At 35.1% G+C, this 27,196-nt stretch overlaps 1 protein-coding gene across 1 annotated transcript; it reads left to right on the forward strand.

Moving 5' to 3' along the window:
- Nucleotides 1-5,128: 5,128 nt before the first annotated feature.
- On the forward strand, nt 5,129-26,551 carry LOC121371084 (protein GDAP2 homolog). The gene is made up of 13 exons (XM_041496721.1): nt 5,129-5,229; nt 8,022-8,194; nt 10,112-10,254; nt 11,459-11,612; nt 12,900-12,988; nt 13,668-13,744; nt 14,668-14,830; nt 17,089-17,266; nt 18,140-18,293; nt 20,983-21,122; nt 22,454-22,508; nt 24,238-24,381; nt 24,784-26,551. The coding sequence occupies exons 1-13, from the start codon at nt 5,212-5,214 to the stop codon at nt 24,835-24,837; spliced, it is 1,542 nt and encodes a 513-aa protein (XP_041352655.1). The 5' UTR covers nt 5,129-5,211; the 3' UTR covers nt 24,838-26,551.
- Nucleotides 26,552-27,196: the final 645 nt, after the last annotated feature.

Below are 27,196 nucleotides of genomic sequence, written 5' to 3' on the forward strand. Positions count from 1 at the left end.
TCAAACAAATAATTTTTAAAATCCAAGATAGCTTAAAATGAGAATGCTCAAAATTCAAAATGACTACCAAAATGGTGAAATTTCTAATCGGTTCACCAAATCCATTTCAAATTGTATATGTACTGCCACAGTATTTTAGCAGGTGTATAATCCAATAGAAAACTATCAAAAATAGCCAACACAAATAAAGAAACGTTATCTGATATGGCAACTAAAGCAGGCTTGATAAAATAAGTTCACAATGAAACACCATACGTTTTTAGACTGAGTGTGTTAAGATTATGCCTGTGTGTTGAAAATGTCGGAAAATAGTTGATGATTAATGTAATTCATGTGGAAATATATGTATGATGTAGTAGATGTTTTATAAATTATATTTATATTATATTATATTATATTATAACTCTTTTTATTGCAAATCTGGAGTGGAGGGGAAATATTAGACATGATGTATACAACTACAAGAAATTGTTTGACGCACTCCCAAGATCACATAGATAGATTTCATAGAATTTAAATGCGATGCTCATCATCTGCTCCTGGTGATAAACAAACATTTTCTGTCACCGTGTCAGCGAACTCGGACAGTTTTAATAATATGGAAGGTGAGAATGTTTCTCCTCAAATGGCCTTTTCCGTGTCTGAATTAGGAACAGGCATCAAACTTAATAAAATAGTAAGCAATCAAGCACAGGAACAAGCATCAAACTTAAAAAAATAGTAAGCAGTTAAGCACAGGAACAAGCATCAAACTTAATAAAATAGTAAGCAATCAAGCACAGGAACAAGCATCAAACTTAACAAAATAGTAAGCAATCAAGCACAGGAACAAGCATCAAACTTAACAAAATAGTAAGCAATCAAGCACAGGAACAAGCATCAAACTTAACAGTGAAAATTAACCTACTGTAATACTGAACTACAGATTGTAATGTTTGCCAAATTAATTCACTATTATCATATAACCATTCCCAACAGCTAATATACCTTACAATTTTGGCAATTGTAAATTCGTATTAGAGTTCCCCTACTTTTTTTGAAAAATATATATAAACAAAAACACAAAGAAGCCGGAAGTCCGTTTTTCGCTGAAAAGAATTATGTAAATAATATCAATAGGCCTATGTTCAAGTGAACATTTTGAAAACAAATCGATTATATCGTGTTTTTAAACAGATGGAAAACCATACATTGTAATATTTCGCCCTATGTAACACAAAAATCCCAAAACGTTTTTAATAAATCAATGCCGAATAGATCGCATTTGGTGTGAACTAATCCAAATGCTGGGTAAATATAATGGTGCCTCATTTTTTTTTTGTAAAAGCATTTAAGTTAGAAAAATCGATCAGTACTATGTATATAGATGTAAGACCACCCGGAACTGAAAACAAACTTTCTGTGCAATCAAAACAAGAATTAAGTGGCAAGTACTAAGTAACTACATTATAAACGAAAGCCTAAACATTTGTCAGTCGATTTGAGATTATCGCCATATTATAGTTCCTTAAACCCGCACACCCTAGTTCCATCCAGCGAAAATAAATTATAATTTGGTTAATCTACAAACCTGTAACACACTTAGATCACGTTTTTATCAAATGGAGTGAAAAAGCAGGTTTTATATCGATAAATACCATGGGAATCCCCATGTCCCAATTGCTTGAAATAATTTTGAAAGTTTGTATTCTGATGTCACCGGTAGATGTCGCTCGAAGCACAACAATGCCTACGTCACGACAAATTTCACAGACTTGGGGTGCGTTCTTTTCACCTCTCCTGGACATGTTCCAACTGTTCTGTTCTGGTTGTATCCCCTCTCCAGATATCGTAGGACTTAGCAAAGTTATTGGTTTTAAGGGTTTGTAACGTTTTGTATTGAGATACTTACTTGTCTGAACTTTATTGTTACTGAAAATGTTCACGAACTGTGAAGAAAAATCTCACAAATGAACAACAACAAATCGGATGTTGATTGCACGAACCGTGCACGAGAAAACAAACCGAACCAAAATGATAACGGTCACGTGGTATACCAACGTCTGTGACATTGAAATGGAAATACCCCGTCTAAAAATAGATTAGACCTTGTCTGCTCAACGGTTTTTTCTCAAACGTGCCTCCGTTTTTCAGAAATACGAAAAATGCATTTTGTGGTATTACAAACACCAGGATTACCAGGATTACCAAAAAAACACTTCAGGTGAATGGAAATATATATTCTAAATAATAAACGGAAAGTAAAGTGCAGTTTTAAAAAAAACGCCGTAATGGTTAACAACTAGCCGTAACTAGGGTGTGTCCCTTTAATGACCTGTCTATATAATATATCTCATATAATATCGCTCTGTGTTTATCTTTCTAAGAACGCACGTGTAGCGTTTTCCTAGTGATGTTCCAATGATCGATTATAATCGAAGATTGATCAGTTGGGCTTTACCGATTTGATGATTGATTATATAAATCCATAATCGATTGTCGCGTAAAATGTTATATATGTATAACTACAGAAAAAGCTCTCTCTCTCTCTCTCTCTCTCTCTCTCTCTCTCTCTCTCTCTCTCTCTCTCTCTCTCTCTCTCTCTCTCTCTCTCTCTCTCTCTCTCTCTCTCTAACTGGCAAACTATTTGACTGTTAAAACGATCTGATAACATTAATTACATTTTTCTCCCACTATACACAGTGTTCTATTCTGTATATATAACATACTGATACCCACGAAACTCGGTAAAAAGTTCGATTTCTAGTTCATGAGCCAGAGTCATAACTGGTATCACCTAGCCGGGCAAAATCTCGTGGCGTTGTTGTTCTTTTGTTGTTTTGTTTTTTTAATTAACCCTATGCCTGTTGGTAATTAATGTGATATACTTTTGTTGTAAGGATTAGAATTGGTGGACATCACTCCACAAACATAATGAAGCGAGGACCAATTAATTCTCTAATATTTATGAGTGGGGAGGGTTGATGTATCATAACTGCAACCAATCAAAGTAGCGTCACAAATTACCACTCAGAATATTGATATTAAACTTCTCTACAAACTGATATACATGTATCTTATGTACAAACTGGATCAGTAATTAGGTCACAAGGGGTCAAATGCCATGGAGGTTTGGTGATGTTAAACATTTTACATCTTGGCAGTCATGGCAGTAGTTACTACTTCATATATTAGGGACACCATTTTTGTCTTAAATGTCCAGAATGTGAATGACAGACACCTTGTGAACTTGTCAGAAACGGCGTCGCTACATTTTTGTCACATATATAAAACTATTTGCAAACAAAATGTATTTAAAATTATATACAGTCCAAGATGAGCCTCCATGAGGAATATTTGGTGAGCATTAAAACGATGAAAATAATAACAATAAATTTATTTCTAAGACTATACCAAAAACACCAAGTTGATATTATTTACAGTTCTTGTTAGTCCTGTATCTTAGGTCTGAGATATAAACCACGTCAGGAATACACAAAAAGCACTAATATTAACTGTATCTTTCGATTTGTGTCATAATAGAATTAACAAAGCGATTTATAACTCCAGATTATTAATTTTATTCCATACACAGGCCCGTATTTAGGGGTGGGGGTTCGGGGGTTAGTTCCAACCCTCCCGCAACATTTTTTTTTTTTTTTTTTTTAATATTGCACTAATACTTGATTGTAACTTTTGCAACTCTTCTATAAAACAATATTTGCTTGTCTTCGTCATTTGGCACTCCCCTTAACAACGTTGCAGTGTACATGATTAATAATTTCTAACTAATCTGGCAAACTCAAAACAAGTAGCAAAATTATATTATCTGCTATATAGATGACCTCGTAGATTTCGATAATATTACATGACAATGCCAGTAGTTCACCTTCCATTGATTAATCAACCAGTTAGAAATAACAGGTTAACAACAGAAAGTAATCCTGTTTATGCCTTGGTCTTTATATAGAGATTCAAATCGACACTGTCTTCCATATATATCAAGCAATATTCTTCAGTCATTTTGGCATAGAAGTTGCTTTATCATGCCGGTTATTTCCAAGTATTTCAAAACGTTTTATGGTGAACATGTAGATGCCATTTTGATGATATGACGTATTAGTGACAAAAATGAAATGCGATGCATTTACCTTATGCAATACCGTTTGCCGAAAACGTTTGATGACTACTACACCTGTACTTTTAACAGGGAATGCATATTTGGCGGTGATTTGTGATGATACCATTTTGAAGAAAATAATGTGTTTCGATTTTCATAAATATGTTCATTAAAGGAACTGAACATGCATGTAGCAGGGGCGGCGCAGACGGTACGGCCATGGCCGTACCACTATTTGTTGTATCTGTGAAAGGAGAGTCTGGTAACCTCGAGCCGTACCACTATTTTTTATACTGTGCCGCCCTAGCTGTAGTTCTGAGGCATAGGCGTACGGGCTGCCATATTGTGTGTGTGTGTGTGTGGGGGGGGGGGGGGGGGGGGGAAGGCTGGTGATTGCTCAAATTGAACGAAAATGCCCGAATCTAGATAACAACATTTATTCATATTATATAATAATAACTACCAAACGGCTATATAGGTTTGCAAACGAATTACTACCCATTTGTATGTTGTAATTGCTTATTATAACGTTTGTAACAGAAAAGGTACGTGCATAAGCGTACGAGACAGGCGGCGGGGGCGAGGGTGGGAAAACTATCTCTCCCTCTCCCCCCACCCACTCCCACCCCCACCCCCACTAATGTTGGAGCAAAACCTCAAATTCGTGCAAACATTATGGAGATATTCGCGCAAAATGTGCTAACCTGAGATCTTTTTACCATTTGTTTCCATCATTCCACCTGCAAAATTAGTTGTAATCTACAGACAGTAGGCTATCGAAAAACAACCTATTCGAACAACCCATTGGTCGGCAAAGAACAAAATTAATATAACTAAACAAAATAAACATAGTACTTCAGTTTATGACTACTTCAAATTAATGAAAATCACAACGCGTGCAACTACTGATAATAAGAGCATTTCATGAACAAATCATTACGTACTAGATATTGATACTAATTGAATCTACTACGTTGATGAATTAGGTGCACCCCATAAAAGGACGAGAATACATATACAGCGTTTGATCGGAAATTGAGATCACATGACTGTACAAAATGGTGGAAATGTATTAAAATAAATCGAACATATTCACATTTTATGTTGAAAATATGTCCACCGGGTTAAAGGTAGATGTACTGGAGTTTATATGTAATCATTACCTAAGTTCATTTAATTAAAATATCTTGTTTGTTTGTTTGTTACGTTAATGTTCAGTTTTGATTTTATCGTAATTGGCGATTTTCACAAGAAATTCCTGCCAATCCAGGTGACAACAATTTCAATGAATTTGAATAATTAATGAAGTTTTCAAGTTCAATTCTGAGAATAAGATATGGTAGGACTTTCCTTTGGCACTGTCACATATAAAGAACATTATAAATACTTATTATAAACAGTTAGGGTTAGTGACAGTGCCAAAAGAAAGTCCTTCCCTTTCTAGGTGCACTGCCCCTCTCAGTGTTCTAGCTAGGATTTTGATGGGGCAGGGCGTTAATTTAATTGTAGGGCATTTTTAACACGAAAATCTTATTTTGGAGGCAAGTGCTGGATATGATCGAATTTTATACATTCATAAATATCATATATGTAGAAATATCTATGCTGGTTTTAATTTACAAAACGTTTTTAAAGGGAGGGGGACAATCAATTTCTAAACCTAAATTTATAATTCTGAAATATGGATGTTTGATGAAACAGTACATTCATCGCCGTATGCAATATTATTGTACTAATGTACTAAATATAGACACTATTTAAAAAATCTCGTTCCATCCAGTGCAACACGACTGGTATGTGCTGTGGTATGTGCTATCCTATCTGTGGGATGGTTTATATAAACGATCCCTTGCTACTAAAGGAAAAAAGTAGAGGTTTTTTTTCTAAGACTAAATTTCAAAATTACCAAATGTTTGACATCCAATAGCCGATTATTAATAAAGCAATATGCTCTAGTGGTGTCGTTAAATAAAATCAAACTTTAACTATTAAAATGTTTTACAAAAGGTTGGATCACCTAAAATATCTTATTCTTTTTTCTATTATATATATAGTATTTATACCACTTAATATCATGCCCAAATGTAATTTAAAATAAATGAAATAATTAAAAGAAATCAAGAAATGAAAAAAAAAAAAAAGAATGATTAGAAATAAATAAAAAGAAATAAAGAAATAAAAGAACAAACAAATTAAAAAATTGACATAAGGATATATTTGTAACAGGTTGCTCACTGCATTTAAAAACGGCTATTATTGCATGTCACGGTCTAGATAGATTTCTTTAAATAGCTTTTGCACAAAACACAGTTATGCCTACATAGACCAAATAACCAGTGTTGCTAGTTTACTCTGTGCCATATTATAAAGATGCAATCAATGTGTCATTGATAAGGACTACTGACATCAGTTAAAACTATATGTATCTTGGCCTGGGTATTTGCAAAGGCAAAAATTACTTTCAAAAATTTACTCATCAAAATAAATTTCGCGTTTGACGTTCTGTCGAAGTTTATCATGATGGTCTACTTTCAACTAGGTGTTTGCTAGGTGGTGTGTGGTGTGTGGTTATATGCGTGATGGTGTGAGGATTACTTCGCATTCAAGCTTTGTCTGCAGTCATATCGACTAACAATGGAAAAGAAAACCATACCACGTTACTGCTGTCGGCTTTCACAACTGTGGCCAAACAATGTATTGTCAAACGTTTTTTAGTTGTGAATTCAGACTCGTAACAGAGGAAAGCAAGATTTTGTATTTTTTTATGACAATGAATTAGGGCAGGGTGGCGATAATCATGAGCGGTGTGGAAACAAACACGGCAGGGCGGTAGGGCGCAGCGCCCCTTTATTTATTGCTAACTAGAACACTGCCTCTACTCCTCCTCTTCCTCAGTTCCTGCACTTTATCTCTCTCTCTCTCTCTCTCTCTCTCTCTCTCTCTCTCTCTCTCTCTCTCTCTCTCTCTCTCTCTCTCTCTCTCTCTCTCTCTCTCTCTCTCTCCATCTCCCTCTCTCTCATACATTAATTTGTATCGTGTTACTACCATATTTCACTATTTTTGCATGTGTTGTGATAAATAGAGGTTATTACCAGAGTGTTTTTCGGTATCGTCAATATCATATATTAGGAATAAAAATTGTATTATGCGAGCCTCTGGTGAGCATAATACATTATTTTTATTCCTAATATATATATATGATATTGACGATACCGAAATACACGAGGGTAATAATCTCTTTATCATATAAGCTCAAGCTTAATACAACATCTTTTTGTAAACTGTGGACGCAACTTTAATTCCAGTCCGCAATTACTAGATATTCAAATGACGTAAGAATATGTGGCGCGGTGTATTTTTGAATGGAAATGACGTCAAACTTGAACGACGTCATTTTGGATGTCCTTACATCAAAATAAAGTTATGCCTAGAAGGTTTTTTGTTTTCTGAACGCTGGACAGCTTTCAGTATCAAATTGCCATTGAAATGTTTTTATTTGATGACTATGAATGCATACGTCAATCATGGAGTGTCACCCAAGTACGTTTGCTTATATGTCAATAAACCTAGTGCCGAGACCTCGACTAATTTACATCTAATTTGTAAAGTTATCAAATTCTTAAAGTATGTGATCTGAAAAATATCACATACTTTGATTGCACTGAAAATGTAAGATATTATATGATAAATATATTTATATGAATCACACTTATAAATAAATTTTACTTACTGGAACATGTAACTAGCAATGTAATGTCACAATACTGATAGGTTGGTTATTTAATTTATTCTTGTTTTCAGTCTAAGTTTTATTCAGTGATGAAATTATATGTTATGGGCACACTGACTTACAGCCTAATACAGGTAACTAGTACATGATGATGTAGTCTGATTGTGTTTGAACACTATTAATTTCTGTCAGACAACTGAGGACATGGATCCATTGGGAGCACGCAGTGATGTTATTGAGGTTGAGAAACTTACCCGATGGAATTTGACACAGCTGCCAGAATACCATGAGACTGAGCAAAGACAGGATGGAAAGACTGTGCCATTTCCCTGGAGGAATGACTTAAATGCAAAAATCATCCTGTGGTGAGAAATAAGCTGATTAGATAATTAAAGTTGTAGTCTTGAATATATTATTTCAAATACTGTGATAGTAAAAGTATTGGTTTGGATGCATATTATTATTATACATGTACTAGAGAACCAGTCATTTGTATTATTATCAAAACTAACTTTATGGTTGTTTTATAAACATTACATTTTGGACATTTAAAATCATTCACTGTAACAAATGCGGGATACGGTTTTGACTTGCCTGACATTGTTTTTACTTGCCTGGGGCAATCGTAAAATGCACACCCTGAAAATACTTTGGTGCTTAATGTCATTTAACAGCTTATTCGCTGATGAACAGAATTGAAGCTAGCACAAATTAATTACTGCAGCGTACAAGTGTGTACATCAAATCCATAATGCAGTCTGTGACGGTACATGCTCTTAATTTCTTTTTCGCCTGTGGCGATATTAATTGTTTTAGAGGCCGTGTGCAGTTCCAAATTGCACTTAAGCCCAGATGGGCAACGTGTTACGTGATACCTTGCGCGACGGTCATCAAGCTGTACTTCTAATACACACCCAGCTCAGGTATGGAGGCCATGTGGCTAGTAGTTACGTAATATCTCCGGTAGTGCTGTTTATGGCCAGGGGATTGCTCGCAGATGACGACAGCCAGTCTGACGATCAGAGAAAAATATGCCGGCGTGGTGGTTGTGGAAAATCCACTTGATACGTTAGGTACCCCTTTGTACCCCCAGGCGATATTCGCTGTCTCTGAGAGTTTTGAATAAATAGCTAGGGTTTAGAGATATCTGGGAGAACCAAAAAGGAAGGCTTCCCGGGAACGTTAGTCCGTTTGGACTTTGGTAAATATATTATTTCTGCTCTGTTGTATAACCTTGATGTGATTGATGTGACTTTAAATATTTTAATACTGTATTATACCAACATTCTTTAGATAGTGTCTTCGGTCATCTGACGAAGTAAATCGTAGACTTATTGTTCTAACATTATATGAGTATTTGGTAATATAAAGCTTAGCCAGTCATCCTAGAGGACCTAGGTAAACTGTAGGTTATTGTCTTTATTGTGATAGGTACCAGTATTAATTCTGTGTTACAAGGTTACTGAATGAGTAGTTAGGGTTAATTAAAAATTAACCAGTTAGGAATAGTGTTGTAATTCCTTTATTAATTAAGTTCCCCTGGAAGCGTTCTCCATTATCGCACGTGTGTGTTAGCGTTTCTCAATTATCACACGTGTGGGTGTTGTGTCACGGTGAAGTGATTAGCATATTGTGTAAACTAGACACCTAGAGATTAACTAATTAAGTGATCAATTCTGGGTTGTTATTATTGTTGTTATTAATTAACTACTGCAGCAGTACATTTGTCAGCGTAGGTTAATACAGATTCCAAAGTGTATTGTGTTTTTGTTGTGTTTTCTAGTGAACTAAACATGCTATAATAATATATACTTTATATAAGATCGTATCTCTGATCATACCTAGAGACGAGCCACAGCGGGTATAACTGCCTGTTACAGAGAGATCTAATAGATATACAGTTAGGAGAGATATTTGGATAATCGTGTTTTATTCAGTTATGGGTATTATAGAATCCCCATGACACAGTCATTGCCAGGCAATTAGGCAAATGATCACTCCTGCTTCCTTACAAACTCACCTGGTACGTTTTAGGAGAGGCAAATTTGTTGCCTTACATCAATAAAAATTTTAATGCATTTCATTTGAAACTTCATGTGATTGCTCGCCTAGCACCATTTCAAGAAAGTAACCTTCATCTCTCCTTGGTTTTACTATTGGCAACATGCTACATGTACTGTATAATATATGTAAATATATAAATGTATGTATTCTTTGCATCACTGATCTGAAATAAATGTATTATTATTATTATATTGTACCCCATTATTTTTACTTTTCAGGGGTGGGGATATAACTTGTCTCAATGTCCATGCCATAGTGCACACCACAAATGAACATTTGACTGATCAAAATCCTCAGAGCGACTTAATATTTGAGAAAGCTGGACCTGCTCTCCAAGTGGAGGTGAAAAACAGTATTAAAGGTAGGTACCTTAGATCTTTTTAACATCTTAAAATACACCCATGTAGCCCAGTGGTAAAGCACTCATGTCAGTGGGTCCATTGGGCTATTTCTTGTTCCAGTCAGTGCATCAAGACTGGTATATCAAAGGCCATGGTATATGCTATCCTGTCTGTGGGATGGTTCATATAAACGATCCCTTGCAGGGAACATTTTGTTCAGTATCGCATCACTATTAGCTACACAAGTTTCAGTTTGCTACACAAATTTAAAACATTAAACAGTAGTTGCTAATGAATTTTCAATTGACTAGAAACATCTTTAATCAAGATTTTAAAAACATAATGTCCCCTGCCTTACTTAGTAACTATTAATGGACAAATTTAGCGTAACATAATTTTACAGGGGGTGGCGTTAGCATTCCACAACATTACATGTGGGTGAGGGGAATATAAAAAAAATTGTATTACATAATTGTTAACAGCCTATTTTGTAAGGTCTGAGGTGAGCCAAAACAAACCGTACATGTGATCTTTTATTCAGCCAATTAAAACAGTGGACAAAGTGACATATTAAAGGTAAAATGTGATTGGTCTTCACAAATGATAGTTCATTTGGATGTCATTTGATTTTACTATACATTGTAATTATAGAATAAACAGAATGCAATGTAAAATTTGAATTCAAACAGAAAATACTACTGCCTATTAATTTTTCCATGACAGTATTTCTTACAATCTTTATTACACATAATGTATATAACAAGAAGAAATGTTCTTGTAGGTTAATACAGTAAAAATGCATAGTGTACATAACATAAGCTATAACAGTTACTGTAACTTATCTTTTAGTATGTATACATTTTTATGTATCTTTGTATGTGTAACTGAAGAAATTTGTTTGACAAAACCCTGTAAATTCAAAATTGAGGGAAATGGATATGACCACATTTATAAATAGGTTTTTTGATATACAGTGTAATGTTAAAAGCAGTAGTTATTCCAAAATGGATTAAACCCCTTTATATGGTTGATATAGACCAGTACTATATCTAATATTATACCTGTAACAAAAATTTGAATTATAAAATGTAGTAACTGTTAGTATATAGTACTGTAACTGTAAACTGTTTGTCTTAAATTGACATGTCATGGCTTAATGACTTTGTCAAAACACACTTCAATTTGTATCTTGGTCTGAAACTAACTAAATACATTACATTTCAGTGTGCAAAACAGGAGAAGCCAAGATTACTAAAGGTCACAATTTGCTTGCACGATATGTGATTCACACTGTGGGTCCGCGGTACAACATCAAGTATCTGACTGCGGCTGAAAGTGCTTTGTTCTGTTCGTACAGGAGTACATTACAGCTAGCCAGGTTTGTTATTAATCCCCTACCAGTCCAGTTGAAATGGGCTGTAGGTTTTGTTCGTGTCTGTCCATCTTGTCTGCCTATGGTTTTCTGAACTTTTTTTTCTTTTTGCAATTCATGGTATGCCACCGAATGCTTCAAAACACTGCCATGAAATTATGTGTATAGCTTTATCATTATACACAAATATATTTTAGGACCCAGTAGGGCACCTACTTTGCTACAGAAATAGTCTCAGAATGCTTGTTGATTCTCACATTCAGTATTCATTCAAACCTTTTCATTCATTTAATGTTCAACAAATTTGAAAATATTTATAAGATAATGTTGATTGATACAAGGTTTGGTTATACAGTTGTTATTCAGCTGTATCAGTCACACATTTTTTGTACATGTGTATTTTTCACCTTTGATTAATGTTAATTGTTGTACAATTTCAAAACAATCAAACATTTACTTAGGGAAAGTAGAAATGTACATTTAAAAACAGTGACTTAGCATGCCACAGATTGCTAAATTGATTGGTCAGGAAACTAAGTTTTGGAAGGATGGTTTTGCAGACACTGGTTTCTACAGTATTACTTGCATGAGTATTGTAATCCACATTAAATGCATTTTGAGCTACCATAATGATCAGAAACATGTTGGATTTGTCAAAATTGATTGCTTAATTTTATTAATGTTATTAATTGTTTTAGATAAGTCATTCATGAAACTCACTGGAACCGTGAGAAAACAATGATTGAGTTCAGTCTTAACTTTTCAAAGCTTCCCCAACTCAACATGAAGATTTTTTCACTATTACAGGATCATCATGTTTTCTAAAACAGTTTTTCAAGCAGCAGTTGTTAAAGAACATAGTGGTTGTAGAGAGAGAGTATTTGAAATATGGCCAGACATCCTAAAATATCTTGATAGTGTGTTAAATAAAAAAAAGTACCAGAACCAAAGGAAGGTAACTGACAAAGACATATTTTGGTGTTAGCTTAGATGCCAAAATGTTTCTTATTGGAATTCTCCGATTCAGTACATCCTCAACTTTGACTTGACTACAACCCAAACAATAGCTGAGGAACCTGAAATGTTTGAGAAACAACTGAAACAAACATTTCAGATCTTTTGTACTGTACAACAACTATGGTCAGTGCCTCTAAAATCTCATGCCAGTAAACAAGAGCACATATTTCATAAAGTTATAAACAGATGCGATGTTAAATGCATGTGGATGTTGGTAATTTAATTAAGGACTTTATTTTGTTGCTTGATTGTGTTTGTTTGTTTGTTTAATTTCAGAGAGTATGGAATAAGAACTCTTGGTTTGTGTTGTATACACACAACACGGAGAGGATATCCACCTGAAAGTGGAGCTCACATTGCAATAAGTGAGTTGATTTAATAGTATGTATGAGAAGAATGATATATTTACCGGTGCAAGGCCAAAACCCCAATGGACATGCGTGTAACTCCAACATACAAAACCACAATCGCATATTTCAAATGTGGACAAAACACCAATGTAATTTCATATTGAATTTATTAAAAAAAACAAGTAACCATCATACTTGTATATATACACCATGACATTTTATCTATACCAGTCATAGGTGACATAAACATGAGGGTGAAAGTGCCATTAGATATTAATTTGATTTTCAGTAGTTGGTGGAGTGCAGTGCTTTATCTTCAGATGGTGGGTTTGTTTTGGTGTTTTTTTCAGCAACGCCATTATAGCTTGGGTTTTTTATGGGGAGGGCTTGTTATTCAGGGTTGGTGGAGCCAGTGAAAATTATTAATACTAATAAATGGCAAAAGACATTGTTTTTTTTATTGTTGACAGCTAGAATATTTGACACTTGCTCATGTTCACTGAAGGTTCAAGCATCTGTGTCATTTGTACAATTACTGTCCATCTTTCGTGAATATCTGTATAAAATTTAGTTTAATGTTACCTATAAAGACAACAATTGGGACCAATGAAGTGTCATTTCTGAATTGGTCCAGGATACTGTTAGTCTGCCTTTACTAATCACCTTTCATCTTCTCTTTTTATTTTATTTTCAGGAACTACAAGACGCTTTCTGGAAAAATATGGTGGTTCATTTGATACCATTGTGTTCGTGTGTGCAGAAGAGACACTGGTAATCATACATATGTTATGGTCAATTTATTCTCACATCTATCACAAAAAACTAAATGTCTTGTTATCAGTTGAGTTAGCTTCAGGCCTTGTGCTTATAAAATGTTTAGAGTCTAGACTCAAGACCGTAATAGAGTCTGAGATACTAATGTCATGACAATGCCATACAAATTGTATGTATGTGACATCATTAAAGATTGAGTCTGGACTCAAAAGGTTTTATAAGCACAGGCCTAGGACCATTTGGCGATTACATACGGCAAAAAGGTGTTGGTTTTTATGTTACCCTCATATTATGTTTTTAATGCTAACCCTTCCTCCCCCTAAAATTATGTGATATTCATGACAACATACACCCTTCACTGTCACTGCATCATAATTTTAGGAATATCTGTTTGTAGTTATTTTTGCTTCTTTGTTGCTAAATACTTTACAAAGTAAATTATCTGGAACTGAAAAAATCAGACACCCACTTTTCCCTCATAATGTTTTTGAGCACATCCTACGATTGCCTTTCACCATGCATTATGTAGTTGTTGAATGGCCCTTAGACTGAATTGATCACAATAGCCTGATTTAATATTAGCATAATTCAGGTTGATTATCTCCCCTTGATGTCAGATTTGTATTTTAAAGTGCCTTTTTTGTGGGGGGTTTTAAATTTATTTATCAAGTTCAGTTTTATGATAGCATATACTGAACATTGGAAGCATTACAGTTAGTTCTTAACTACAGGTACCACTAAGGCTGAGGTATATGTTATCTTTCCTATGGGAAACTGCATGTAGACCAGATCTCTTACTGCTAAATGGAAGGGCTAGCCTCTGTGATGGCTATGATTTTTCTAACATTGAATATCATTATGGCAAAGATATCATTAATATATAAGTATGTAATACTACAATTTGAAAAATCTTTTTTTAGGATATCTACAGACGGATTCTGCCACTTTATTTTCCCCGAAATAACAAAGAAGAGGACTTTGCTATTGACCACCTTCCAAATGATTTGGGCAATGAGGATGGAGAGCCGGTGATTGAGGAAAGACAAATACGAATCATAGACAAACCAACATTTGCAGCTTTAAGCAAGTATTTGAACTCAGATGTAGCTCTCAATATGGCTCATTAATGCTTGTTCTGTGTATCAATAGATCCAGCTAGAAGTTGAAGTCATGCCAAATTATGTATACTATTCTGTCACAAGAACACCAGTTAATAAGGAAAATATTTATTTATTAATCTGAATGCTATCCACCCACACCTCCCCAAAATAACAGTAAAACTAAGATTGACGACAGTCACTTTTCATACCCTTGTTTTGGCTTCGTACACAATAAATATAGCATATCTCACCATAATTTCACATGGAATCCATATTTTGTAAATGGTACAATTTTTAAATTACAAGATTTTCTTTACACACATACAGTTACATTAGTTATGTTCAAACAAAAAAATTCAATAGCAGTTTTGCATTACAGTTTTTCCAGCGTTTTGAATACAGAAATCCCATGTACTCAGTTTGTTATTTCAAGGACATGTAAAGCGACTGACGTCATTCAATTTCAAAATTAGCTGTATTATTACAATGCTTCACCACATTAAAATAAAACCTGGTCTGCTAACTTTGATCCCTGTCAAAATTCTATACTGAGCAGATGACACTCTTTACAGGTCGGTTTGTTTTTATTTTTTCATAATTCTACACAAAATATTAATTTTAAAAGATGAAAGAAATAAAATGTACCTTTTGTCAAATATATCATTTTAAAAATTACCATTGGATATATAGAGGATAATAAATGAGTTGCCAGTTATTATCAAATTATTTCACGAGGAACATATAAGTAGTACTAAACCAAATAACTTCCGGCTGGGTCAAAGTCTGAGGTGCACTGAACTTTTGATAGAGAAGTTAACACCACAAGTCCTGTGATTGGTGATAAATGTGAGTGTCTGCAATTTTATTTCATCTAGTACCACTGTGTCAAATAGCCTTGTGCTTGAAACATGTATAGGGTACCTGTAAAAAAAAAAGTACTAAAATTTTGTGTGGAGTTATTCTACTTATTACCCCAGCTATTTTTTTTCTAAAAGTCTTTATTGTTTATATACATAGAATACACGTAGGCTACATGTATGTCTATATAGTTTGATATACACGCTGTTCTGAGTATTGTTATGACTTTGTATTACTGTAAGTAATTCTGTAAAACCCATTATTAAGTAGACTTTTCCATCTAAAATCACAAAACTGACCAATTACATAGTCCCAAAGAAAAGAAAATTATCACTTGGGTATCGTGAGTGGTCGTTTTTGCTTGAACGTATGTAGGTAGGCCTAATAATAAAACAAAATTCTTTGGATGTTTTTAAAGAGAAAACTACTATAACTCCATTTCGTTCTATTGATGCAAATTGAAATATATTTAGTTAAAAAGTTTATTATACTATCAAGTCATTTATGTTGTTTTACAAGTCAGGTTGATAAATGCGAATCACCTTGTCGTAAAATAGAGCGTTTGTTTACACTGTGCTTAGAGGATTTGGACGGAGCTGACGTCAGTTCGCCCCAAGCTATACCACCGGACGTCACAAAAACAAAACAAAACGGCTGCCCCCAGTTAGCAGGAATAATCATGGGTTTTTTATTAACTCTAAAATTACGCATTTTTCATTTGTTAAAGTGTCAGTATGTATTGGTGGTCCGGGTATGCATCTTTCCAACACATAAGGCTCTTATTTGAGTTTACCCTCCCTTTAAGAATATTTATGTTGGCTACTATCTCCCATCTATATGACATTATTAGTAATTTTTATAATTTAATGAATGACCCAGGCATGTAGAAAAGGGGGGCTGTAGAAAAGGGGGACTGTTTGGGCCATGCCCCTTTTCTATATTACTGTACCTAAAATACCATATTTTAACACCTAGAATGCCCACGCCCTCAACAGGTTTGGACCTTTAAAAACATATTTTCATCCTCCTCAGACAATCAAACTGATAGTGCTCCCCCCTCCCTTTTAAATACATGTACACTCTGCAAGGATACCATGTACTGAAGAATGGCTAGATGATATGGGATAGGGAGGTGGGATTGCTGCTTTAAATAATAAATACCGGTATTAAAGAATTATATATTAACAACATCCAACAGGTTTGCCCTCCACTCTATGAAACACTGTATACTCAAAGTTGATTCACTGTATGTATATTAACCTCACCCTTTATTTCTCAACATATTTTTGTATCAATATTCACAAAATTGCACTTAATAAAAGAAGAAACAAGCTAAAACAAGATGTTTTATTTAATATTTAAGAGAGTATGTTTTTACTACAGGAGCAAACCATGATGACTTGGAAGAGACTATTGACTTGAATCAGGAATTCTGCCCCTCAACAGTGCTAGATGTTGGTCACCATCCTTTCTCTCACATGGAGGAAAACCCAGATAACAGCAGACATGCTGGAGTTACCAAAAACAATACAGAACAGAAAAAACTGGACTCAAGGCGACGGTATGGCCAGTCACTTGTCTGTTGGCATGTTCTCTCTTTCTCAGTAGCATTCAACATGTATCATCCTGTTAGATGTCACATGGGTTATCTTCCATTTCTAGTTGGCTGCATAACACCAAATGATTAGTTTTTTTGTAGGATCTGGAGTCCAGGCTCATCATGTTCATTGCCAAATTAGCCCGTTACTAATTTTTATATTAAGTGGCTACAACATTTAGTATTTGGCTAATAAAATGTGTTTAAATTAGCCATTTTGTGATAGTTTTCAAAGACATATTCTAGATATCTGGAATTGGCTAAAACAAAATGATTCCATGTGTAAGCTCTGGGAGTCGTGCATTTTGTAGATTACCTGTTGGCTCCATGGTTAACATCATGAATCGGTGCAGTAGGTTCAAATCCCACCAGTACACACTTTGTTTTTATTACATATTATGGGTTGGTGCTTCTGTGTTGTGGATTGTTTAGTCCTCAAGTACACCACAAACTAAGATATGAACATAGCCATTAGGAATGGCATATTAGTCATGTTACTTTGTGTTTGACATCCAATAGCCAATGATGAATAAATCAATGTACTCTAGTGGTGTCACTAAAGAAAACAAAATTTAACTTTGTTTAAGGCATCAAAGCCCATGTGAAATACTTTTTTTCTATATAGAAAAATACCTATAAGAGACCCATTGCAACTAATCAGTTCATCAAAATAAATCTTGACTATAGTTCAGATTTATTTAATGCATTACTAATGAGTAAGAATAATATATAATCACTGAACTCACTACCTCTAAGTTCAGTGAGCATTTTTTGACATACATCATCTCTGACAATTATGGAACATGGCATGTCAACCATCTTGGCACTGTATTTCAGGTATGAAAGGTTTCTGAAAAGAGCGAAATCTGAAGATTTAACCGATATTGCTGGTCTGCGGTGTCTCTATAGAACAGGTACAGACAGGTGTGGTCGACCTGTGGTAGTCTTCATAGGAAAACAGTTCATTGTAGATGCGGTTGACCCAGAAAGGGTGAGTGAATATTTCTATTTTAGAGATATTTATATCAATACAATTTGTTTATTTCATAAATGAAGTGACTTGGCAAACTGACTATAGGTCTATATAAATGACTTTCCTATTGATGATATTACATCCAATATAAAATAGTCAACAGTTTGATTCTAATAGTACTTATTAAAAATACTGCTACTTTATAACATTAAACTTATAGCAAATTCTAGAAAAGGAAACCATTTTATATTCTATATAAAGACATTATAAGAGAATAATTAATCTGTGACCCAAAGTGTACACACATATTCTCCAATACAATAGTAGTTCTGTACCTTTTTTGAGTGGCAAACTTCTCGATATTGGTATGCATGCTGTTTCAATGGTGACCCCATACTTTTTAAACTTATTTTAATTATTATACTAAACAATACATGTATACTACTCAAAAGAATTTAAGGGTCAGACGATATTTTCGACATTATTTTCTGAATGTCAATTATATTAGCTAGACCATAATGTCACGCATGGTATTGTTCCATTTTGACGAAAGTAGGTCTAAGCAACCCATAAATGAATTCAAATCCACTGTCATTGACACTGTCGACTAGTTCTAATGGCGAAAACATGCTTACATTTGCACGTAAATTAGGGCAAAAGCGAAAGGTCTGCTAAGTGCCCATAACTGGCTTTTTCACAAAGCGCTTCATTTGCACGCTTTGCATGTGTATTCCATGTTCCCAATGCTGAATTTCCGTATAATTGTAGCTAGCGTTCGTTAACGGTGCACACTCCAAATTCGACAATGGTACGACGTCAACTGACTATCGTAGATCGAGGAAGGGCTATTGCTTGGCTTCAGGATTGCAATATGCAAAGAAATGTTGCTTTGAGACTTGGTGTCAGTCAGAGTGTCGTTGGCCGACTGTGGCAACGGTACCAAGCAACGAATTCTGTTCGAAATCGTCCACGTTCGGGAAGACCCCGAAGCACTACAAATAGAGAGGACCGCTACATCACCAATATGGCTCTATGTCAACGCACAACCACTGCACATCGATTACGTGACAATCTGCGGACTGCGACTGGAACTCGAGTGTCTGATCAAACCATACGCAATCGTCTGAGAGCCAATAATCTACGCTGCCGTCGCCAGGCTGTTCGACCACCACTCCTACCACTGCACACTTCATCTGCGGTGGCAACGTGTTCAGTGGGGTCGAGTGATGTTCACTGATGAGTCCAGGTTTAGTCTCCAGTTCAACGACGATCGGGTTCGTGTCTACAGACGTCCTGGGGAGCGCTTCGCTGACGTTAACGTTAGACAACGTCACCGGTTCGGTGGTGGCAGCGTCATGGTGTGGGGCGGCATCTCTATCCACCACAGGACCCCCCTCTATGTGGTGGATGGCAATCTGAATGGAATCCACTATCTGAATGAGATTATCCGGCCGTTGGTTCTCCCAGGCCTTCAGCAGATTGGCGGCGGGGCAGTTCTGCAGGATGACAATGCCAGACCCCACCGCGCCAGGGTGGTAACGGACTTTCTCAGACAACAAGGTATCGCCAGGATGGATTGGCCAGCATATTCGCCTGACTTGGCCCCAATAGAGCACGCCTGGGACGAATTAGGCAGGAGAGTTCGGGATAACCATGCCCCTCCGGCCAACCTTCATGATCTGGGTCAACTTCTTATGGCAGAGTGGCAGGCCATTCCCCAAGAGTTCTTCAGACGTCTGATCAACAGCATGAGGCAACGATGTGTCGAGTGTATTCGCGCCAGGGGTGGATTCACACACTATTAAACGAATGTTCTAATGTGTAAAATCCATGTTTGACAACCTTCAACTTTGACAGCATGTCATGTGACTTTCTTGTATACAGTGACGTTTATTTGTGTTTTTTTGTAAATATGGAACAATAAATGAAATTTTTGGTGTAGTTTACATCATCAATCTAATACACTCTGAAACTTATTTGGTTATACATTTTTGACCCTTAAATTCTTTTGAGTAGTATATCATGAAAAAGACAAATGTTTTTATTGAGATTTGAGAGCGCAAAGTACAGAGTGATTTTCTTTTGGGGCCACTTGTGACAGTATTTACTATATAGTACGTATGTAATTGTCTGTATGCCCATTCTTCAAAAAGTATCTGATAACAATTAAACTACAGATTTCTTTCTGATCAGTAACATGTAGTAAAGGGAGTATCAGTATAGGAAGAACATGGCCCTGTTAAGTCCATGAAATCTCGTACTATAAGGGAAATGCTGCCATTCATCTCATTATCAGTATATGTTTGTGATGTCCCAGAGGAGGATCACAGGAATCTGTGACCCCTCTACACATGCCCCCATTTGAAGTGCCATTTTAATAACGTTTTTTTTTAGTCATTATCCATAACATACAACACTAAATTGTCCTGGAAATGTGCCCCTAGACATCTTTATATAAAACATTTCAAGAGAGGATGCCCCCGAACCACCTTACACATTTTGCTCTCTTTAAGAGCTTGGCTCATTTGCCTTCGACAAACTCGCAGTTGCCCATTTTAGAATTTTGTAACCACTTCTTTACACAATCCGCCCGTATCCTTGTGGCATGTTTAAAAAAACCCCACATAATTATATAAATAAATATAAAAGTTGGTCACTTAAGCAGATTTCAACATTATGTGTAAACATATCTATTTTGTTCTTGCAGGCTTTGCTGTACTTAGTTCGTGTAATGGAGCCAGTTGTAGATAAGGACTATGTAGTTGTATATTTTCACACACAAACCACAAAGAGAAATCAACCTCCAATGAACTATTTAAAAATGGCATACAACCTTCTTGACAATAGGTAAGTTATTAAAAAAAAAACCCAGCAGCTGAATGAACTTCATATAGCTCAATGATAGACTGTTTGCACTAATGCCAGTAGGCTGTAGAATCAATCCTCTTGATCGACCTTTTAGAATGATGTCCAATTTGAATCGGTGCTGCATCAAGTATTGTGGTATGTGTGTATATAAGATTTAATGTGGCTAATCTGTTAAAGCAATATATTTGGTGACAGGATATAGAACATAAAACATTATAATGTCATTGTCATCAGTATAAATATATTTTTAAACCTTCAAATGTAAAAATTATAATTCATGTGTCAAACCATTATTATGAAAGGTGACTGAAACATTCTTGGTCTAACTATACCGACGTCCAATAGAAACTATACCAAGACAAATGTATTTAATTTCCTTTATAATTTGGATAATGGAAATAAAATGGTGGTTAAATATGTTTCTGCTTTTGTGGAATGAAATTTTGTTGCTCTCATGCTAAAACACCACTCGTGAATATATAGGTTTTAAAGGGACATATTCTAGTTTCAACCAGTGAAAATTAACACTACGGTTATTTAATCTACAAATCTATAACATATTTGGATAAAGTTACACTTGAGTGAAACATGAGTCTGTGACTTTGAAATGGTGAAATACCCTCTAAAAGTAGACTAAAACTCGATTCCATAACAGTTTGTTCTCAGACACGCGTGCGTTTTCAAAAATATGAGAAATGCATTTTGTGATATTAAAAACACCGGGATTATCAAAAACCGTTCAAATATACGGAAATTGATAATCTAAACAATAAAATCTAAGTAAAGTATGATTTCAGTTATCAAAAAACAGCTCTAATAGTAAAAAATATGCCTTAGTGTTTAAAAACTAGGGTATGTCACTTAAAACCTGCCACATATTTTGCTTTTTCTTCAGTAGTCTCTCAGATTATTGGTATAGTTTCTTTTGGACATTAGTATAGAATGAACTTACCCTATGGGCATGCCTACCTATTACACACACGTCTACCAATGGCACTTCAGTGCCTGGACCCCTTTGACAAGGAACAGTGGAAATGCATCATAATCAGTTGTGAAATGCCTACCAGTTAAGTGAGGTAACAGATGGAAATCTGGTGAGTGTTCTATAAGCTGGACGCCTCAGACATGCAATGTAATACTGGGGTAATGTGTTAGTAGGTGCATTGTCCTGATGGCAGAGTTCAAACTTCACTTCACTGGCATTTAGCAGGTTGTTGGGCATCGATTTTGCAGTTGCTTCCTAGATAGGCTGAGAAGTTTTCAGTCACCTCTGTGAACTTACCACTGAACATTATTCATTTGTGTTGTAGGTATAAGAAGAATTTGAAGTATTTTTATATTATTCATCCGACTTGGTGGTCAAAGGTAAGTGCACATCTAATCATCTAATTGTGGGTTTTTTTTAATCCCACTGCCCCTTTTCCTTTCACTCCACTGAATTGAGCTCGATCATTTCTTCCAGATCTGACTAATCCTATCTTTCAACTTCATTCACTATTCACCTCCATGTCCCTGTCCTTGTCTCTCCAAGTGCTTGTCTCTTGTGGCTACCCATGTCATACACCTGCATGTTTCCCGATTGTTTTAGATTCTTATAAGCCTTACACCATTTAGTAAGAAAAATAACAAATACAACACTGATTGATGTTACTTTTTGTGTCTTTTTTTTTTTTTAGACATTCACACTTTACAAAACTTTCAAAAGGAGTTGTTTTATATGCTGGTCTTTGATGGATTGTATTAGGGTATGGTATGATCCATTTGTCCATACGTAAACATTTCATTTTGGGGGCATATCTTTTCCCTCAATTCATACAGGATCATCAAACCTTGCATTCAAGAACAACTTAGGATGGTGGTGGGTTGCATACTATAACAAGATTGCTGTGTCCTACTTTTCACACATTACGGCACACAAAAATCTGTTTTTAAAGCTGCTGAGCATAGATTTAATCAGTGTAAAATAGTTTGGCTGTAACAGCTTTTTTATCATAAAATGGACATTAAGTTTAGTTACGTGTAAATTACTGTAATCTTCAAACTTGTAACATCCTTGGATAAAGTTACAATAGAGTGAAGCAAGCATATGTGAAATGAGGAAATACCATTAAAAGTAGTCTAGAGCTTGTCTCCATAACTTCTCAGATACACGTGTTTTTAATAATACAAAAACTTCATTTTGTATATTACAGATGTCAAAACATGGCGGAATGTAACTAACAAATAAAACACTGAATGCCGAAAAACACTATAAGAACATTTGTTTTACACAAAATTATTTACACTTCGCATCTCTACTTTCATTTTCTAAACTTGCTACCCACCTTCCATTTCTGGGCCCTATGCAAGATTGCTCGGATGACAAGAAAGCAGAACTTTTTAAACCGATCTGGCAAACCTCATATTACCGGGTCCTTCCCCAGATTTCTCAATCTGTGATGTATCAATTTTTAACATCACTACTAATGACTGGTAATTGATAAACATTAACTGATACATATATAGAAAAGCTCAAGTTTGACACGATTCATGCCTTTGAGGTCAAAAACAAACAGCGCTTACAATTATTACAAATGCTCGGTGTCTGTAATTAAGTGTTACGTAGCGAAGCTCTCCAACACGGACGAACACAGACTACCAAACATAGGATCATTTCGTTCCGCTTAGTTGGCGATCTATTATTCTGTAATTATCACCCTAATCCTCGACAGCCAAGACCACCCGAGACAGGTGCGCTTCACTTGTTTGACATGATTGACAATACATTCATCTTTAAAATACTATCGGTAACGACAGTTTGATCAATCCACACGTGTCGAGTATTAGAGGTGCATACTTTATTAAATCTTTATGGCGGGACCAAAGAATTAGGTCGAGAGATGGAGGTTATCGAAGTTTGAGTTTTCGAAGGTCGTTATTACTAGTTTGTATAGCAACTCGGCCTGGACCATCACTTCAGATCGAGAGATCGAAGGTGGAGTGATCGAAGTTTGATTGTATAAAAATTGTTTTTGTTTAATCAGTGACCACAGCTGTAAAATACAGAAGTTGAAGAAGACATATTTCTGCCCTACATGTTTGTTCTGTGTTTCAGCTTGCCACTTGGTTTTTCACCACATTCACAGCGTCAGACATCAAGCCCAATGTGCACAATCTGAAAGGAGTTCAGTATCTGTATTCTAAAATGGACCCAGATCAAATCGATGTGCCACCATTTGTCATGGACTACGACACACAGGTATTTCAAACCTCTTTCACTGGAGGGAAGGAAGGAATGTTTTATTTAACAATGCATTCAACACATTTAATTACGCCTACAAACACCAGAACATCCATAAATGTGTTGGATTTACCAAATTTGACAATTTAAACAAAAATGCTGTAAGTAATGTATAAATTGATGGTACAAAAAGTTGTAACAGCTAAAAATATTTTACAATGCAACTTTAAAACTAATATTCATTTATTGTAATCATTAAAAGTCCATTATAAAATTGAGTCACAGCTAAACCAAAACAAGTTTTAATTTTTTTTTTTAAAGTATTTTATGAGCATGGGTATTGATGACAATTCTGTTTAAAACTTTTCTACAATAAAGCAAGCAATTTATTTTTACAACTCGCTTGGTTTGTATTTTCAGATCAATGGACCAAGATATCATGTCCCACCGGAAGATTCCTCCGATGGTCTTTGATGATGGGCGACTCATGTAGGAATTCACAAACCTGGGGTCTACATCTCATTTCATCCCTCTGAAGAACACACATCTACTACAGATATAGAATAATGTATGGTAGTACCAGTTCTAAATGGGTATTTACGTACTAAGGGACAATCAAAAGTGCAGGAATGTTTTTTTCCAGGGTATAACTGATGATACTGAAGAACTTGACTTTACATTAAATTTGTTTAGGACAATTTTCAATTGCATACCCATAAACACCATCTGGGACAATCTTGGTGACATCAATGAAGTTGAGTGAAAAGATGGATGCATGCATTTCGTCATTACCATTACTCATTATGACATTTTATCACAATTATGAGATAAGCATTTTCCACAAGAATGGATGCATAAACTTATTGAATATTTGACCATTTGGTGTCTACAATATTGGATAAATTGTGTTCAGTGGTTGTTCCAGAGGGGCAGGTTCCCTTGTTTATCAGTTATAAATGTCAATATTTTATTTATTAGTCCACTAAAAATCTCCCCTATTCTTCACATGATTAAAATATATGCAAAGGTTTTAGATTATTACAAAGTGAGCCCAATTTTGGTTCTCCTTTCTACACCATTGTGGATCCACTTGAGTGTTATCAATTAATTTATTTATTTATATACCTGTACATGTACTAATATAAAGCATGTCATATTATCAAACCTATAGAAATAATCTACAATCTTGAATTGATACAGTGTATTATTTAAATAGTACATTGGAATGTTTTGGGTCATATATTTGAAACATTATCAAAGCCGATTTGTCCTAAATTAGGGTATGATTTTTTTTTAATGAAGATATAATTGATTATGTATGCAATGAATTATACCTTTAAAGCAATTTGGAAAATTAGAGGATAAAATTATGCTAAAACTACAACGAATAAGAAAATGTCACATGTATTACATGCCATAATGTTTTTGTCTTATTTGTATGATAATCATGAACAAATTGGTCAAGACATCCTAGTACACTTGCATATCATTTGAATAACGATTATATCTGAAGGAAGATGTTTACAAGAACAGTACAAAATATCAGGAATTAGTTGTGGTGCAATGTTTGCTATGCAGGGTTATTAGTCCACTACCGGTCCAAACGGAGGGTACTATAGGTTTCATCTCCATCCTTCTGTCTCACGTATAGTTTTCTGGATGTTTTTTTAGAAAGATTTGAGATATTGACCTGAAATTTTGTGTACTATATAGCTTTATCATGTACTGTTACAGATCAAGTTTGACTTCCATGGCGATTTACCCATGCTTGATGGGAGTTATGGCCCTTGAACTCAAGAGATGTGAAAATTTGTTTTTAGAAAGCCTTGAGATATTGACCTGAAGCTTTCTGCATAGCTTTGTCATATAGTTACAAATCAAGTTTGACTCTCATAGCGATTTACTAATTTTTATGATGGGTCGTATTATGGTATGGCGTTGTCCATTCACACTTTCTTGTCCAGACCATATCTTGCCAGAACATCAAACCTCATTGGGATTGAGGTGTGTAGTGTACTATTACTAGGTCACTGTGACCTGCTTTTCGCTGTCTACTGCACAATAGTAAATCCTTGTCCGGACGATATCTTGCATACAGGACCATCAAACCTCACATGTAGGAACAACTTGGGATGGTGGCGTGTCGCGTACTATTACTCAGTCACTGTGACCTACTTTTTATGGTCTACTGCACATAACAGTAAATCCTTGTCTGGATCATATCATGCATACAGGACCATAAACCCTCACATGTAGTTGGTCCAAAACAAACTGTTCATCCATCCCATTGCAAAAATTTCACATACAAATGAATCATAACATATTCATTAATATCTATGGTTTTCCATCAAACTCCTGATGGGCGTATCATGTACCTCACTGGTTCTCTTGTTGATGGAGTTATGGCCCTTGAACTTAGGAGATATATAAAAAAAAAAAATTCCACTTTTGTTTTGCAATGCCTGAAGATATTGATATGAAATTTTGTATATTCCTTTATCATGCACTGTTACTGATCAAGTTTAACTTTTATGGTGAATTACCCACTTTTTATAGAAGTATGGCCTTTGAATTTAGGAGATACGAAAAACATTCGATTTTGGTAGGGGACATGTATTCCTTTAGCAGTACTCTCATAAATGCTTGTTGTACCATTAATGTTTGATATGGCAGATTAAAGTCAATGTTTGATCATTGTCTCTTGTTTACAATTTACAGTTAATTTGTGACAACAAATTTATTTATTGTGAATGTGAAAACACTTTTGTGTAAAATTAACTTTTTTAAAGTTGTTATTTATGAGATAATTTCTCTAATGGAATTGGGTATAATG

This window comes from Gigantopelta aegis, chromosome 4 (genome assembly GCF_016097555.1).
Source record: "Gigantopelta aegis isolate Gae_Host chromosome 4, Gae_host_genome, whole genome shotgun sequence".
Lineage (NCBI taxonomy): Eukaryota > Metazoa > Mollusca > Gastropoda > Neomphalida > Peltospiridae > Gigantopelta > Gigantopelta aegis.